This window comes from Symphalangus syndactylus, chromosome 6 (assembly GCF_028878055.3).
Source record: "Symphalangus syndactylus isolate Jambi chromosome 6, NHGRI_mSymSyn1-v2.1_pri, whole genome shotgun sequence".
NCBI lineage: Eukaryota > Metazoa > Chordata > Mammalia > Primates > Hylobatidae > Symphalangus > Symphalangus syndactylus.
The window spans coordinates 38,858,054-38,872,786 of NC_072428.2; the positions used below are offsets into that span (position 1 = coordinate 38,858,054).

The 14,733-nt window shown below is 32.9% G+C and overlaps 1 protein-coding gene and 1 long non-coding RNA gene across 19 annotated transcripts in view; one reads left to right on the top strand and one right to left on the bottom strand.

Moving 5' to 3' along the window:
- LOC129484370 (uncharacterized) overlaps positions 1 to 14,733 on the top strand; it is a 37,869-nt gene that overhangs the window by 14,484 nt on the left and 8,652 nt on the right. The window contains exon 3 of the long non-coding RNA XR_008658423.2: positions 465 to 503. This is a non-coding gene — a long non-coding RNA (uncharacterized lncRNA). The remainder of the gene's footprint in view (positions 1 to 464; positions 504 to 14,733) is intronic.
- NUCB2 (nucleobindin 2) overlaps positions 1 to 14,733 on the bottom strand; it is a 136,670-nt gene that overhangs the window by 13,414 nt on the left and 108,523 nt on the right. For 12 of the 18 annotated variants that reach the window (XR_010121522.1, XM_055282255.2, XM_063641957.1 and 9 more), the window contains 6 exons: positions 8,390 to 8,493; positions 7,052 to 7,237; positions 6,779 to 6,869; positions 6,132 to 6,190; positions 5,944 to 6,036; positions 2,588 to 2,677 (listed from right to left, as the gene is read on the bottom strand). Coding sequence is in view for 17 of the 18 variants with exons in the window: in XM_055282255.2 (XP_055138230.1) it covers positions 2,588 to 2,677; positions 5,944 to 6,036; positions 6,132 to 6,190; positions 6,779 to 6,869; positions 7,052 to 7,237; positions 8,390 to 8,493 (623 nt within the window). In the remaining variant the exon portion in view is untranslated. The remainder of the gene's footprint in view (positions 1 to 2,587; positions 2,678 to 5,943; positions 6,037 to 6,131; positions 6,191 to 6,778; positions 6,870 to 7,051; positions 7,238 to 8,389; positions 8,494 to 14,733) is intronic. The other 6 variants (XM_055282260.2, XM_055282263.2, XM_063641958.1 and 3 more) reach the window with 1 other exon arrangement.

The window sequence follows — 14,733 nt, forward strand, 5'->3', positions numbered from 1 at the left end:
GATCACGTCACTGTACTCCAGCCTGGGTAACAGAGCGAGACCCTGTCTTTATTTTTCCTAAAACTATTAAAAAAAAAAAAAAAAGCTGACTTCTTTCCAGGCACAGTGGCTCACACATTTTGGGAGGCTGAGGCAGGAGGATTCCTTGAGCCCAGGAGTTCAGGACCAGCCTGGGCAATATAGTAAGACTCGGTCTGTATTTATAAAATAAAAAAACAAAAACTGACTTCTGATTCTCTCACTATGGTGGGCTACACAAGATACTTTTTAAAATGCGAAAGGTAAAATAATAACTTCACATCAAAAAATCTGGTAGACACCACCTTAACAAAATGATCAAAGCTACCATTACCAGTTATGGGGATCGTCAACATATGCCTTCTAATAGGATACACTGAGCATCTCTTCTGTGGTATTCAAGGGACATTGTATAACATAATAGTCTGTCCTCTTGATTGTTTCAGATTGAAGGAGACTAGAAAGACATTACAACTGAATTCAAGGTATCATCTTGGATTTTCTTTTGTTATAAAGGATATTATTGGGAAAATTGACAAAATCTCACTAAGTCTAGAGATTGGAGAAGAGTACCATGTGTGTAGTATTGATAATTTTACTATGATTATATAAGGTAAATCCTTGTTTGCAAGAAATATACACTCAAGTATTTTAGATTAAAGTGGTATGATGTGTAATTTACTCTTAAGCAATTTAAAACTTTACATATATGTACACCTACACATATGTTTATATATATACATACATATACATACGTATATACATTACAACATAATTATATGTTATACATACACATATAGAGATTAAAAATAGAGAGGAGGGAAAAAGAGAGAAAGAAAAGGCAAATGTAGTTAAATCTGGTTGAAATGTATTCAGGGATTTCCTGTCTATTCCTGAAACTCTTGTAAATTTGAAATTATGTCAAAATTTTAAAAGTACATAATTATCTATTGATCTTCTAGTCTACCAGATGCACTAAAGGGAATGTAGATTCAAATAATCTTAGCATTCTCCTTCTTCACCAAAGTCAAGAAACATTTCAAATGTTAGACAAAAACCCAATACAAAAAGAGGCTGACTTTTCTGATGTCAAACTAAAGGGGCCAACTGTCCCAATTTGCCCAGAAATGTCTGGCTTTAGCAATGAAAAGTTCCACATCCTTGGAAATTCCTTAGTCTTGGGTAAACTAGAATAGCTGTTCACCCTTTCTCAAACTATTTTCTGGACAATTAAAATTTTAATTTAAATAGTAATATGTTCAGTTTTTATGTAGAAAAAGACTATGTTCTTTCTTCCATCCATTTTGGTTGGTGCCTCTCAACTATTCTTTTCAAGTTGTCTATGCATTCATTTATACACAGTTGACTGTGTTACAAGTTGATATACTTTCCTGGATTAGTTTGCCAAGATATACTGAGAAATTTAAAACATTGTTCATAAATCTTAAGAATAGTTCTATTCCTGGGAGTTAATCCCAGGGAAATCATTATAGATTGCCCAAAAATGTGTGAAGAAACAGATAGTCATCATAGTGTCATTACAGTAAAATACTGGAATTTACCCAAAATGTCTAAATCTGGAGAAATGGATATATAAATTATGCTACAACCATATAACTGCATGTTAGGTAGTCATTTTAAAAATCATGTTTTTGAAGAATGATATTAAAAGATGTTTGTGAAATATTGTTCAATTTTTAAAAAGTATTTCATCAACATACAAAGTCATTTATACAGTATGAAGCCATTTTAAAAAATACATAAATATGACTGGCCTGGCACGGTGGCTCATGCCTGTAATCCCAGCACTTTGGGAGGCCGAGGTGGGTGAATCACAAAGTCAGGAGTTCAAGACCAGCCTGGCCAAGATGGTGAAACCTCATCTCTACTAAAAATACAAAAATTAGCCGGGCGTGGTGGTGGGCACCTGTAATCCCAGCTACTTAGGAGGCTGAGGCAGAGAATTGCTTAAATCTGGGAGGCGGAGGTTGCAGTGAGCCGAGGTCACGCCACTGCACTCCAGCCTGGGCAACAGAGCAAGACTCCGTCTCAAAAAACAAAAAAACGAAAAACAAACAAACAACAAAAAAACACATAAATATGAATATATGTATATGTATGAATTTAAAATGAGACAATACATTGTTTACATACTGTATGCTATATGTGCATATACTATATATACAAACTGCATATATTCCAAATTAACATAATATGATGCATAACTCAACAATCTACCTCTGAGTAGCAAAATTATAGGTGAATTCTAATTTATTCTTTCAATATATCTATATTTCTAATTTTCAATAGCGAATCCTATTTTATACTTTGAAAAAAAGTATAATTTTTAAAAGACTTCTAATTTTATGCAGTATGATTATAAACAAGAAATAAATTGCTACAAGCTTTCCAAGAAATCAAGTTCATTATTTTATAGTGACATTTATATAAAAATCCCAAGATAGTAAGACTATACATGCAAACATAATGGGGAATAAAAGTTAAAAGTAGAATAGACTGATTTAGAATTTGTTGAACCATACATCTCATTTAGAGTAGGTTCTATTACCTCCCAGCTATCTGGCTCCAAGAATTCTTTTTTTTCTGTAGCTTTCAAAAACTCCTCCAGAGTCACCAATCTGTCTTTGTTAGTATCAACCTGATTAAAAGAAAATGTATACATAATATAAAGTAAATCTTTCTCATATTATTTAGACACTATCAACTGTCTTGTAATAGATGCCACTACATAAACATACAGCAATTAGGACTCACCTAACTTCCACAGAAACTGGAGGAAAAAAATAAAAAACAGAGCACTCAACATTATACTAGAATTACAAAATAAATATCTTTCTCTTCTATATAATTCAAATTAGAAAATATGAGATATCTATATACCTAATGCCCACAAAACCATTAAGTTTCAGTCAGCTGATCTGAGTGGTTAGGTGACTGGTATTGTCCTCCTCCTTTACCATAATATGTATAATCCCTCTTGAAGCCAAGTTCTTGGGTAAGAAAAAGAACCATTCCAGAAAGAGGACAGTTTTGGCCAAGAGTAAAGGAAGTTAAATTAAAATGCTCTCAACATTTTTTCTTAAAAAAACACAATTACCAAAATCAAAACTAAAGCTGACAAACTCTCCAAACCCTCTTGTATAGCTGTTATAGCCTGTGGCAAATTTCGTTACAAAGGTGTACTCTATAATGGTCAAAGAAATTCACTTGATAGTTAGGATGTCAGCAGTCAACAGAGATCCCAATTTAGCATTTACAGCTCAAAAATTCAGATGAAAGTTACTGAAGCAAAATAGTGGGATTCAGTTACCCTGCATATGATGCCTATATCAGAGTTTTTGGCTTAGAGGGAGGAGAGGCAGAGCAAGAACTGCAGAGAAAGGCAAATATTTAAATGAGGGTAGTCATTAGATGGACCATGGACAGTTGAGCACAGACTCGGTGGAAGTAAAACCTTGTGATGATCTAGAAAAGGGGTATTCCAGAAAAAAGAAATATTAAGTCCAAATGCCCTAAAATGGGAACAAGCTTGATGAGAGGTAAACATCAGAAGGCCAGAGGAGAGTCACAGAGAGCAAGGCAAGGATGAAGTCACGAATCTTTTGGAAATAGGAGGGATTTGGGATCATATTACAATGGAAATTGCAAGCCACTGAAGTATTTCTGTGCAAGAGAGCAGATGACCTGATTTATGCTTTTAAGAGTTTACTCTGCGTACTTATGAAGAAGTGTCTGCAGTGGGGTAAGGAATAGAAGCAGAGATGCCAGTTAGGAGACTTGCTTGGACTTGATTGGTATTAAATAGTAGTGGAAGTGGGGGGAAGTGGTCAAATTCTGGATCTGTTTAAAAGATAGATCAAATAGAACTTATAGAGGAAATGCAGGATGTGAGGAAAGATGTTAAGGATGACAGCCTGAGCAACTAGATGAATTATGATTCATTTGTTGAAATGAAAAAGGCTGAGGAAGGAACAGATCTGGGTTTGAAGAAGATGTGAGTTAAACACAAGGAAAACTGTCAAGTAGATACAACCCTAGAACTCAGAGAAAGGAGACAGCTGAAGATAAAAATGTTGAACTCACCAGCATACATGCAGATATAGAACATATTTAGAGACATGGGGCTCCACACTATCACTTAAGGAGAGAACGAAGCTAGAAAGGAGAACACGGCCAAGGGATGGGCCCAGGGCAATGCAATACATAGAACTTGGAAAGAAGAGGAAGAGCCAGCAAAGAAGAGAGAGTGAGGTATGAGGAAACTGAGGAGGGGTGGTTTCCTAAAAGCCAAGTGAAGAAAGCATTTCAAGAAAGAGGGAGGCATCAACTGTATTAGCACAGATTAAGGCGAAAAGGAAAGGTGAAGAATTAACAGGAAGAGGAAGAATAGACAACTCTTTGAAGAGAAACAGAGAAATGAGGCAGTAACCAGAGGTGGTTTTTTGTTTTTGTTTTTCAGTACTGAAAAAAGGGTTTGCTTTGGTTTGGTTTTGAGATGGAGTCTTGCTGTGTCACCCAGGCTGGAGTACAGTGATGTAATCTTGGCTCACCGCAAACTCTGCCTCACGGGTTCAAGCGATTCTCATGCCTCAGCCTCCTGAGTAGCTGGGATTGTAGGTATGCGCTACCACACCCAGCTAATCTTTGTATATTTAGTAGACACGGGGTTTCACCATGTTTGCCAGGCTGGTCTCGAACTTCTGACCTCAAGTGATCCACCTGCCACAGCCTCCCAAAGTGCTGGGATTATAGGCACGAGCTATTGTGCCCAGCCTCCCAAAAAATGTTTTATACCTGATATGCAGTAGCATCTTTATCTTTTAGAATATTTTAAAGTAGTTACAAATTATTTTATTCATACTAAAGGCATCTAGTATAATAATCTGGATCAAAAATGAAAACTTCAGCCCAGACAACATAGCAAGACCTTGTGTCTCCAAAAATTAAAAAGTTAGCTGGCAGCCTGGGCAACGTGGCAAAGACATGCTGTCTCTTAAAAAAAAAAAAAAAAAAAAATTCGGCCTGGTGCGGTGGCTCATGCCTGTAAACCCAGCCAGCACTCTGGGAGGCCGAGGTGGGTGGATCACTTGAGGTCAGGAGTTTAAGACCAGCCTGGCAAACATGGTGAAACCCCATCTCTACCAAAAATACAAAAATCAGCCAGGCATGGTAGTGCATGCCTGTAATCCCAGCTACTCAGGAGGCTGAGGCAAGATAATCATTTGAACCCGGGAGGCGGAGGTTGCAGTGAGCCAAGACTGCACCACTGCACTCCAGTCTGGGTGACAGAGTGAGACTGTGTCTCAAAAACAAACAGAAAAGGCCAGTGGCTCACGCCTGTAATCCCACCTATAATCCCAGCACTTTGGGAGGCCAAGGCGGATGGATCACCTGAGGTCAGGAGTTCAAGACCAGTCTGGCCAACATGCTGAAACCCTGTCTCTACTAAAAATAAAAAATCAGCTAGGTGTGGTGGTGGGTGCCTGTAATCCCTGCCACTTAGGAGGCTGAGGCAGGAGAATCACTTGAACCTGGGAGGCGGAGGTTGCAGTGAGCCGAGATTGTGCCACTGCACTCCAACGTGGGTGACAGAGTGAGACTCCATCTCAAAAAAAAAAAATTAGCTAGGCATGGTGGCTCCAGCTTGTGGTCCCTCCTCAGTCTCAGGAGGCTGAGACCGAAGGATTGCTTGAGCCCAGGAGGTTGAGGCTGCAGTGAGCTATGATTGCACCACTGCACTCCAGCCTGGGCAACAGAGTAAGACCCTGTCTCAAAAAAACAAAACAACAAAAAAACGCAAACTCCATTTAAATATAAATTCTGTATATTTTCCATCTTAAAGTAAGATATATTGCAAGAATAATACTTAGAAATAACGTATTATCTTAAACTTTTAAAACATACCTCATTCATTACATGTTCCCTCATTCTAAGCCTTTCTTCTTCCATTTCTACCATATCATCTTCTTCATTTTTAGGGTCATATACTTTCTCCAACTAAAAAGAAAAATTTTAAATGAACATGAAAGGAAAGAAAGTAACAAGAAAAAAAGAGAGAACAAGAACACTGAATACTTAATAAACTCCTTTACCTCTTTAGTAAATAGGGCTTCTAATTCTTGTTCATCCAGGAATCCATCACTATTAACATCTAAAGTTTAAAAGTTACAAATGCAAAAATAGATTTTAATACCTTAGAAAATAATTAAAATACAATGATTTATAAAGGGTTTACAAAAGTAGTACTGATGTGAAGCATCAATAGACTGCAGAAAAGCATTTATTCTTTTTCATGAAGCTTTAGATCAGCTGAACTGATAAATATGCTATATTTATTTGTAATTCGTAATCATTTGTGAGGAAAGCATATCTTGACCATTTTTTTCCAAAAATATAAAGTAAAGCAATATTCTATAAGTGTAGAAGTAAAATGTAATATTATAGCATAAAGCCTATTAGACATAACCTAGCTAGTCACAGTTTAGTTTTCACTTAACAGAGAACTTTGCAGTAATTCATATGACTCAACAGTAAAAGCCAGTATAAAGACAGAGCTACTGATCTAAAACATTTTATACTGCAGGTGGGCAATAAAGACTATCATATTACCCTAGAAAAACTCTAACCATTTACTCTCACTAGAACTCAATAGCAGACCTTTGCAGAAATTAATTAGGAGGAAAGCAAATATTTTTTCAAACAGCAGATATAAATATTAATATTTGTATCAAATCGTTACCATGTAATTTGAAAAATGTCTTGGGGTCAAAGTCATTAGGATCCAATCCATCAGTCTCTTCCCATACCTCTTTTAGTTGATCTTTGCTTCCCTGTGAACCAATTAAAAAAAATTGCTCAAAACAAAATATAATCTATCTGTACAGACTCAAAATATAAATTTGAGGAACTTGGCAGAAGAATCAAGATTTAAGTACTAATAACACAATAAAAATCTGCTGATACAAAGAAGTATCTTTATCTAAAAATGGTTTCATAAAGTCACAGTCCTTACTGGGTGATTAACTTTAGGGTGATTTTCATGCTTTTTCTTCATTTCTTCAAATTTAGACTCTTCTTCTTTTCTCTTTTCTTCATTCAATGTTTTTAAATATTCTCTCCTTTCATGTTCCTTCATCATTTCATATTTTTTAAATTCTTCATGTCGAGTCTTGTCATAGTGTTCCAGATCACTTGTTGCCTGAAATACAATAATGCATTTAAGTTAAATAAAAACATTCATTTGAAAAATGTAAATAAAGCCATTCTTGAATATAGCATACTCTTGAACAGAAGTGGTACAGGAAGGCAAAAACATACTGGACTCCTCTTTTTAAATTCTACCATTTAATTTTAGTCAAGTTTTTTCTTTTTTTTTTTTTGAGACGGAGTTTCACCCATCACCCAGGCTGGAGTGCAGTGGCACGATTTCGGCTCACTGCCACCTCCGCCTCTTGGTTCAAGCGATTAACTCACCTCAGCCTCCTGAGGCCTCTCGAGCAGCTGGGATTACAGGCGCTCACCACCACCGCTGGCTAATATTTGTATTTTAAGTAGAGACAGGGTTTCACCACGTTGGCCAGGCTGGTCTTGAACCGTTGACCTTGGGTGATCCACCCACCTCGGCCTCCCAAAGTGCTGGGATTACAGGCATGAGCTACCATGCCCAGCAATTTTAGTCATTATTATTACTAGAGAGTATTCAAAGAAACTAAAAGTTCAAAGCTAGCCCCAACTTTAGGAAACTCCTCATAAGCACGCAATATATAAGTTGATTTCAAAAAAAAAAAAAGAAGAAGAAAGGAACTATATCAAATCTAGACAGTACAGAAAACTAAAATGGCTTCTAACCATTTAACTAATCTAATACCTGCCAGGCTAGAACTAATTCCATTCACAAATAATATGAGAGGTCCACAAACTCTTATCTAAAATCCCTGAGGCCAGATGTGCTTCAGGATTTTCTACCTTAAAGAAAGGGAATATGGTACATATGCCATATTATGGAATATCCCTGTAGCATCTGTAATCAAACAGACTAGTATTTCTTAAGCAAAATTTATAAATATTCACACTAAGTAGGTTAAATAAAAACTGTAAATTGTTTTACTATAATTGGTTCATTCAGGCCAGGTTTCAGTTTTTACAGCTTTTGGATTTAGGAATTGTGGATAAGGGATTTTATACCTGTATGTACATATTAATATCTGTATTAATAAGGGTTAAGCTACCTTCCTTTAAAGATCTTCTACAGAATATATAAAAGTTATATTTCCATTTCATTGGGTTTACTTGTCAAATTACAAAACCTCAAAGGCACAATAAAGACAAAACTTTTTGGAATTATTCTCACCGCTTTGATTAGCATATCTAAATCTGTGGATTCAAACTTGTCAGGATTCAGGTGATTTAGGTGATCAAATTGTTTTAGAAGAGCTTGGTGGTCCATGCCTATATCTGAAAGAAAATGAGAAAACTGTAAATGATCAATTTCTAGAAGCTAGAAACATTATAATAATTATACATAAGAAAAAGATTTCATATTTATTCCTATAGGATTTTATAAGGAAATCCAAAGTTTTAGAATAAAGGCTTATATTTACTTTATGAATACTGCATATGTTATTCTAGTTAAAGGTAGTGTCCTTGAACCTAGAGTGGAATGCAGTTTAACATGTGTATTTTTAAAAATTCTCTCTCATTTTTTTTGAGACATGGTCTTGCTCTGTCACCCAAACTGGAGAGCAGTGGTGCAATCATGGATCACTGCATCCTTGACCTCCTGGGCTCAAGCAATCCTCCCACCTCAGCTTCCTAAGTAGCTAGGACAACAGGTATGCACCACTATGCCTGGCTAATTTCTTTTTTTTTTTAATTTTTGGAAGAGACAGGGTCTCACTATATTGCCCAGGTTGGTCTTGAATTTCTGGCCTCAAGTGATCCTCCCACCTCAGCCTCTCAAAGTGCTGGGATTACAGGCATGAGCCACCATGCCTGGCGTTATGCATATTTTAACGCTATATCTAAAACGACTAGTTGACTATCAGCACAATAACAAACCCTTTTTAATTATCTTAAAACTATTAAATATCCTGCTTTTAATTAAACTCTAATATAGTATCCTTATCAAAGGTTTAAGTAGAATTTCTAAAAATAATTGCTCTAAAGCTTACATGAAAGAATTCCTTGTATATTGCTCCAATGGATCACTTATGAAACAATAAAAATCTAATTTAGGTAAATTCCTTTTAATTATGATGTATTTTTAAGGAAATATCAATTTTTTTAACTTTTAAAAAACAAGTTACAATTTACTATAGTGAAATGGGTGAAGTGATGCTGGATTGTTTCAGTTATATTACATAGTGGACACATGTAATGGATACACAGTTGGATATACATACAAGACAGCTCACCAGAAACAACCAAATATGAGCCCTTACAGAACTGAGCAAAATGGGTACATTGTTGAAGTTGTTGGAAATCAGCTCTCACTTAGAAAGAAGGAATATACAAATATGGAATGGTGAAAGGTAAGAAAGAAATTGCTAGAGATGAATGGGAATTAGCACTATCTGTGTGAACTCAGCATTTCTAAAATATGTACATTTAACATGTATATGCACGTTTCACATGTATATGAATATGTATGTGTGTATATATGTGTCTATGTGTATAGACATGCATATTTCCTAGCTCCATGCAATTAAGGTGCCCAGAAAATACACTCCAGTAGCAAGGAGCGTACCTAGTGCCAGCTCTTGATCTAAAATATACTTGCCCCTTAAGAAAAACCAGTCCTCCTCAGAGAAATGGCTCATTCCAGAGCTGGGGCAAGGTAGATACAAGTTGATCCTGGAACATAGTGTTATGCCAGAAAGTGAAGAACTGCTAAATCTGGTTCAACCAAGTTTTCACTGAATTCTAAGTATGGCACTGTACTAGCAGTTCTATTTATGAAAAAAATACTTGTTTTAAGACTTACCCCTAAAAAAAATATGACCAGACAGTGAAATATATAAAAAGACCCTTAACCTCACTCAAAATAAGAGAAATACATATTAAAACTGTACTGCTATACTATCTAACAGAATGGAAAACTCCTAAAGTTTGATGACACATGCCATTAGTAAGGCTGTGAGGAATTATTGCTGGCAGGTATGTGCATTGATACAACCTCTCTAGAGGCAAATGTGGCAATATCTATCAAAATTACAAATGTGTATATATATATACACATATATTATATATATACATATATATTTTATATATACACATATATAATATATACATATATATTTTATATATACACATATATAATATATACATATATATTTTATATATACACATATATAATATATACATATATTTTATATATACACATATAATATATACATATATATTTTATATATACACATATATATTATATATACATATATAATATATACATATATATTATATATACATATATACATATAATATATAATATATATACATATATAATATATACATATAATATATAATACATACATATATAATATATACATATAATATATAATATATACATATATAATATATACATATAATATATAATATATATACATATATAATATATACATATATATTATATATACATATATACTATATATACATATATTATATATACATATATACTATATATACATATATATTATATATACATATATACTATATATACATATATATTATATATACATATATACTATATATACATATATATTATATATACATATATACTATATATACATACTCCATTATATGGATATACTATAATTTATTTAGCCAGGCCCCTGTCAATTGACATTTAGGTTATTTCTAGTGAACTATCTTGTACATATGTCACTGTGTATCCCTATAAGATTACCTTTAGGATAATTTCCCCACAGTGGAATTGCCAAATCAAATTTTATATATATATATAATACATGTATAATATATATATAAAATATATAATACATGTATATATAATATACATGTATATATGTATATATAATATATGTATATATTATATATGTATATATAATATATACATATATAATATGTATAATATATATGTATATATAATATATACATATATAATATGTATAATATATATGTATATATATTATATATAATATATATACATATATATTATAATATATATACATATATTATAATATATATGTATATATATTATAATATATATGTATATATATTATATGCATATGTGTATATATTATATGCATATATGTGTATATATTATATACACATAATATATATTATGTGTATATATTATATACATATAATATATATTACGTGTATATATTATATGTATATATTATGTGTATATATGTATATATAATATATATACATATGTGTATATATAATATATACATATATGTATATATAAAATATATTATATATGTATATATTATATATTATATATGTATATATAATATATATTATATATACATATATACATATATAATATATATACATATATATTATATATACATATATTATATACACATAATATATACATATATTATATACACATAATATATATACATATATTATATACACATAATATATACATATATTATATACACATAATATATACATATATAATATACATCTATTATATATACATACATTATATATACATATATATTATATATACATATATTATATATACATATATATAATATATACATATATAATATATACATATATTATATATACATATATATAATATATACATATATTATATATACATATAAATAATATATACATATATAATATATACGTATATATTATATATACGTATATATAATATATACGTATATATTATATATACGTATATATAATATATACGTATATATTATATATACATATATTATATATACATATATAATATATACATATATACATGTATATTATATATACATATATACATGTATATTATATATACATATATATTATATATACATGTATATTATATATACATATATTATAATATACATGTATATTATATATACATGTATATTATATATACATATATATTATATATACATATATTATAATATATATGTATATTATATATACATATATTATATATATTATATATATAATACATGTATTATATATTATATATATTATACATGTATAATATATATATATAAAATTTGATTTGGCAATTCCACTGTGGGGAAATTATCGTAAAGATAATCTTATAGGGATACACAGTGACATATGTACAAGATAATTCACTAGAAATAACCTAAATGTCAATTGACAGGGGCCTGGCTAAATAAATTATAGTATATCCATATAATGGAGTTCTATGTAGCTGTAAAAAACAAAGAAAAAAAGAGAGATGGTCTCTATGTACTAATACAGAAAGATATTCAAAATATATTATTAATTGAAAAAAATGCACAAAAATGTGTATTTCCTTTTGCATAATAAGAAAGGGACAATTAAAAAATTGTAATTGTATTTGCTTATATATAAAGAAACTCAAGAGTCAGGCGCAGTGGCTCATGCCTATAATCCCAGCACTTTGGGAGGCTGAGGCAGGAGGACCACTTGAGGCCAGGAACAGGAGTTCAAGACCAGCCTGGACAACACAGCAAAACCTCATCTCAATTTATCTTAAAAATAAACAAATAGATAAACCCAAGGAGGATGGTGTCAGTTGGGAACTGACAGGATACAAAAATATCAGGTAGATTTTTGCTCTATATTTTCTACATTTGAACCCACATGAATGGGCCAGGCATGGTGGCTCATGCCTGTAAACCCAGCACTTTGGGAGCCTGAGGCAGGTGGATCGCTTGAGCTCAGGAGTTCAAGACCAGCCTAGGCAACATAGCCAGACTCTGTTTCAATAAAAAGAAAAAAAAACTGCCTACTTTAAAAATTACCCCCTCCCCAAAATTAAGACTGTTTAAGCCCTTCCTCAAATTATCAGATATTTCAAAAAAAACTGCCTACTTTAAAAATTACCCCCTCCCTAAAATTAAGACTGTTTAAGCCCTTCCTCAAATTATCAGATATTTCAATTCATACTGAAGCAATAAGAAAATATTCCTTAGTTTCTAAGTTACATCAGACTGTTTTCTTTTCTTTTTTTTTTTTTTTTTTTGAGACAGAGTCTCACTCTGTCACCCAGGCTAGGGCACAGTGGCGTGACCTCAGCTCACTGCAACCTCCGCCCCCTGTGTTCAAGCGATTCTCCTTCCTCAGCCTCCCAAGTAGCTACCAGCACATGCCACCACATCTGGCTATTTTTTTGTATTTTTAGTGGAGACAGGGTTTCGCCATGTTGGCCAGGCTGGTCTCGAACTCCTGACCTCAGGTGATCCACCCACCTTGGCCTCCCAAAGTGCTGGGATTACAGGCGTGAGCCACCATGCCCAGCCTAGACTGTCTTTATGCAATGAAATTCAGTACCCATCATGGAATGAAGAGGATACTGTTAAGACTGAGGGGATGGAAGTAGTCCCAGGGAGAGAAATCTCCACACATCTTAGGCCTGGCTTCAAGTATGGAATTACCTTGCATGCCTGACTACCCCAAGTAGCATGGCATGACTTAATTTACTTCTCATTGATATCCTTAATTTCAGGATGATGAGTATTTGGTATTTGTTTTCTAAGACTATATGTTTAAAATGTAGATTGCTATACTCTTTCCCAGAGCCAGAATCTCTGGAGGTGAGATCTAGTAATCTACATTTCTAATAAGATTTCTAGGAGATTCTCATGCAATCTGAAGTTTTAGAACCACTATTCCAAGAGTTAAATGTTCAGATGTTAATGACAACAAACCCCCCAGATAACCATCCTATGGGAGGATATCACAAGGACACATGAACCAGCTTGAAAGATCTTCCACTGGCTAAATCTACTCCTTGATTTTGACTCATAATTAGAAAGTTCATTCCAAGATAATACAGGAAATTCACCTGTGCTGTCACATAGTACTTTTATTATTTTATTTTCTACATTCAAATCTTTAATTCATTTACAATTATTCTGATAAAGGATATAAGAGATATGGTTTTAACCATACCTTTGTCCAAATGGCTAGCAAGTTATACCAACACTACTTAGTTAAAAATTTGTTGGGTGTGGTGGCATACACCTATAATCCCTGCACTTTAGGAGGCCAAGGCAGGAGGATCATTTGAGGCTAGGAGTTCCCTCAAACCAGCCTGGGGAACACAGTAAGACTTTGTCTCTCCAAAAAAAAAAGAAAATTAGCCAGGCATGGTGGCACACTCCTGTAGTCCTAGCTACTCAGGAGGCTGAAGTGTAAGAATCTCTTGAGCCCAGGAGTCTGAGGCTGCAATGAGCTGTGATTGCATCACTGCACTCCAACCTGGGCAACAGAGTGAGACCAGTCTAAAAAAAATAAATTAATAATAACAAAAATAAAAACATATCTTTATCCAATAATGAGATACCACCTTTATATTAAACTAAATTATGTTGTGTATTTAACTCTACTTCTGGAATGTCTATTGTGTTTCACTGGTCTTTCTACTTTTCTGCCTAAGCCATACAGTTTTAATGACTGAGGCTTAGTGACATAATTTAATATTAATATTAAAGATTTAATAGATATTAAAGATTCAATTTCTAATATCTAGTCCTTTATTGTTCTTTTTCAGAG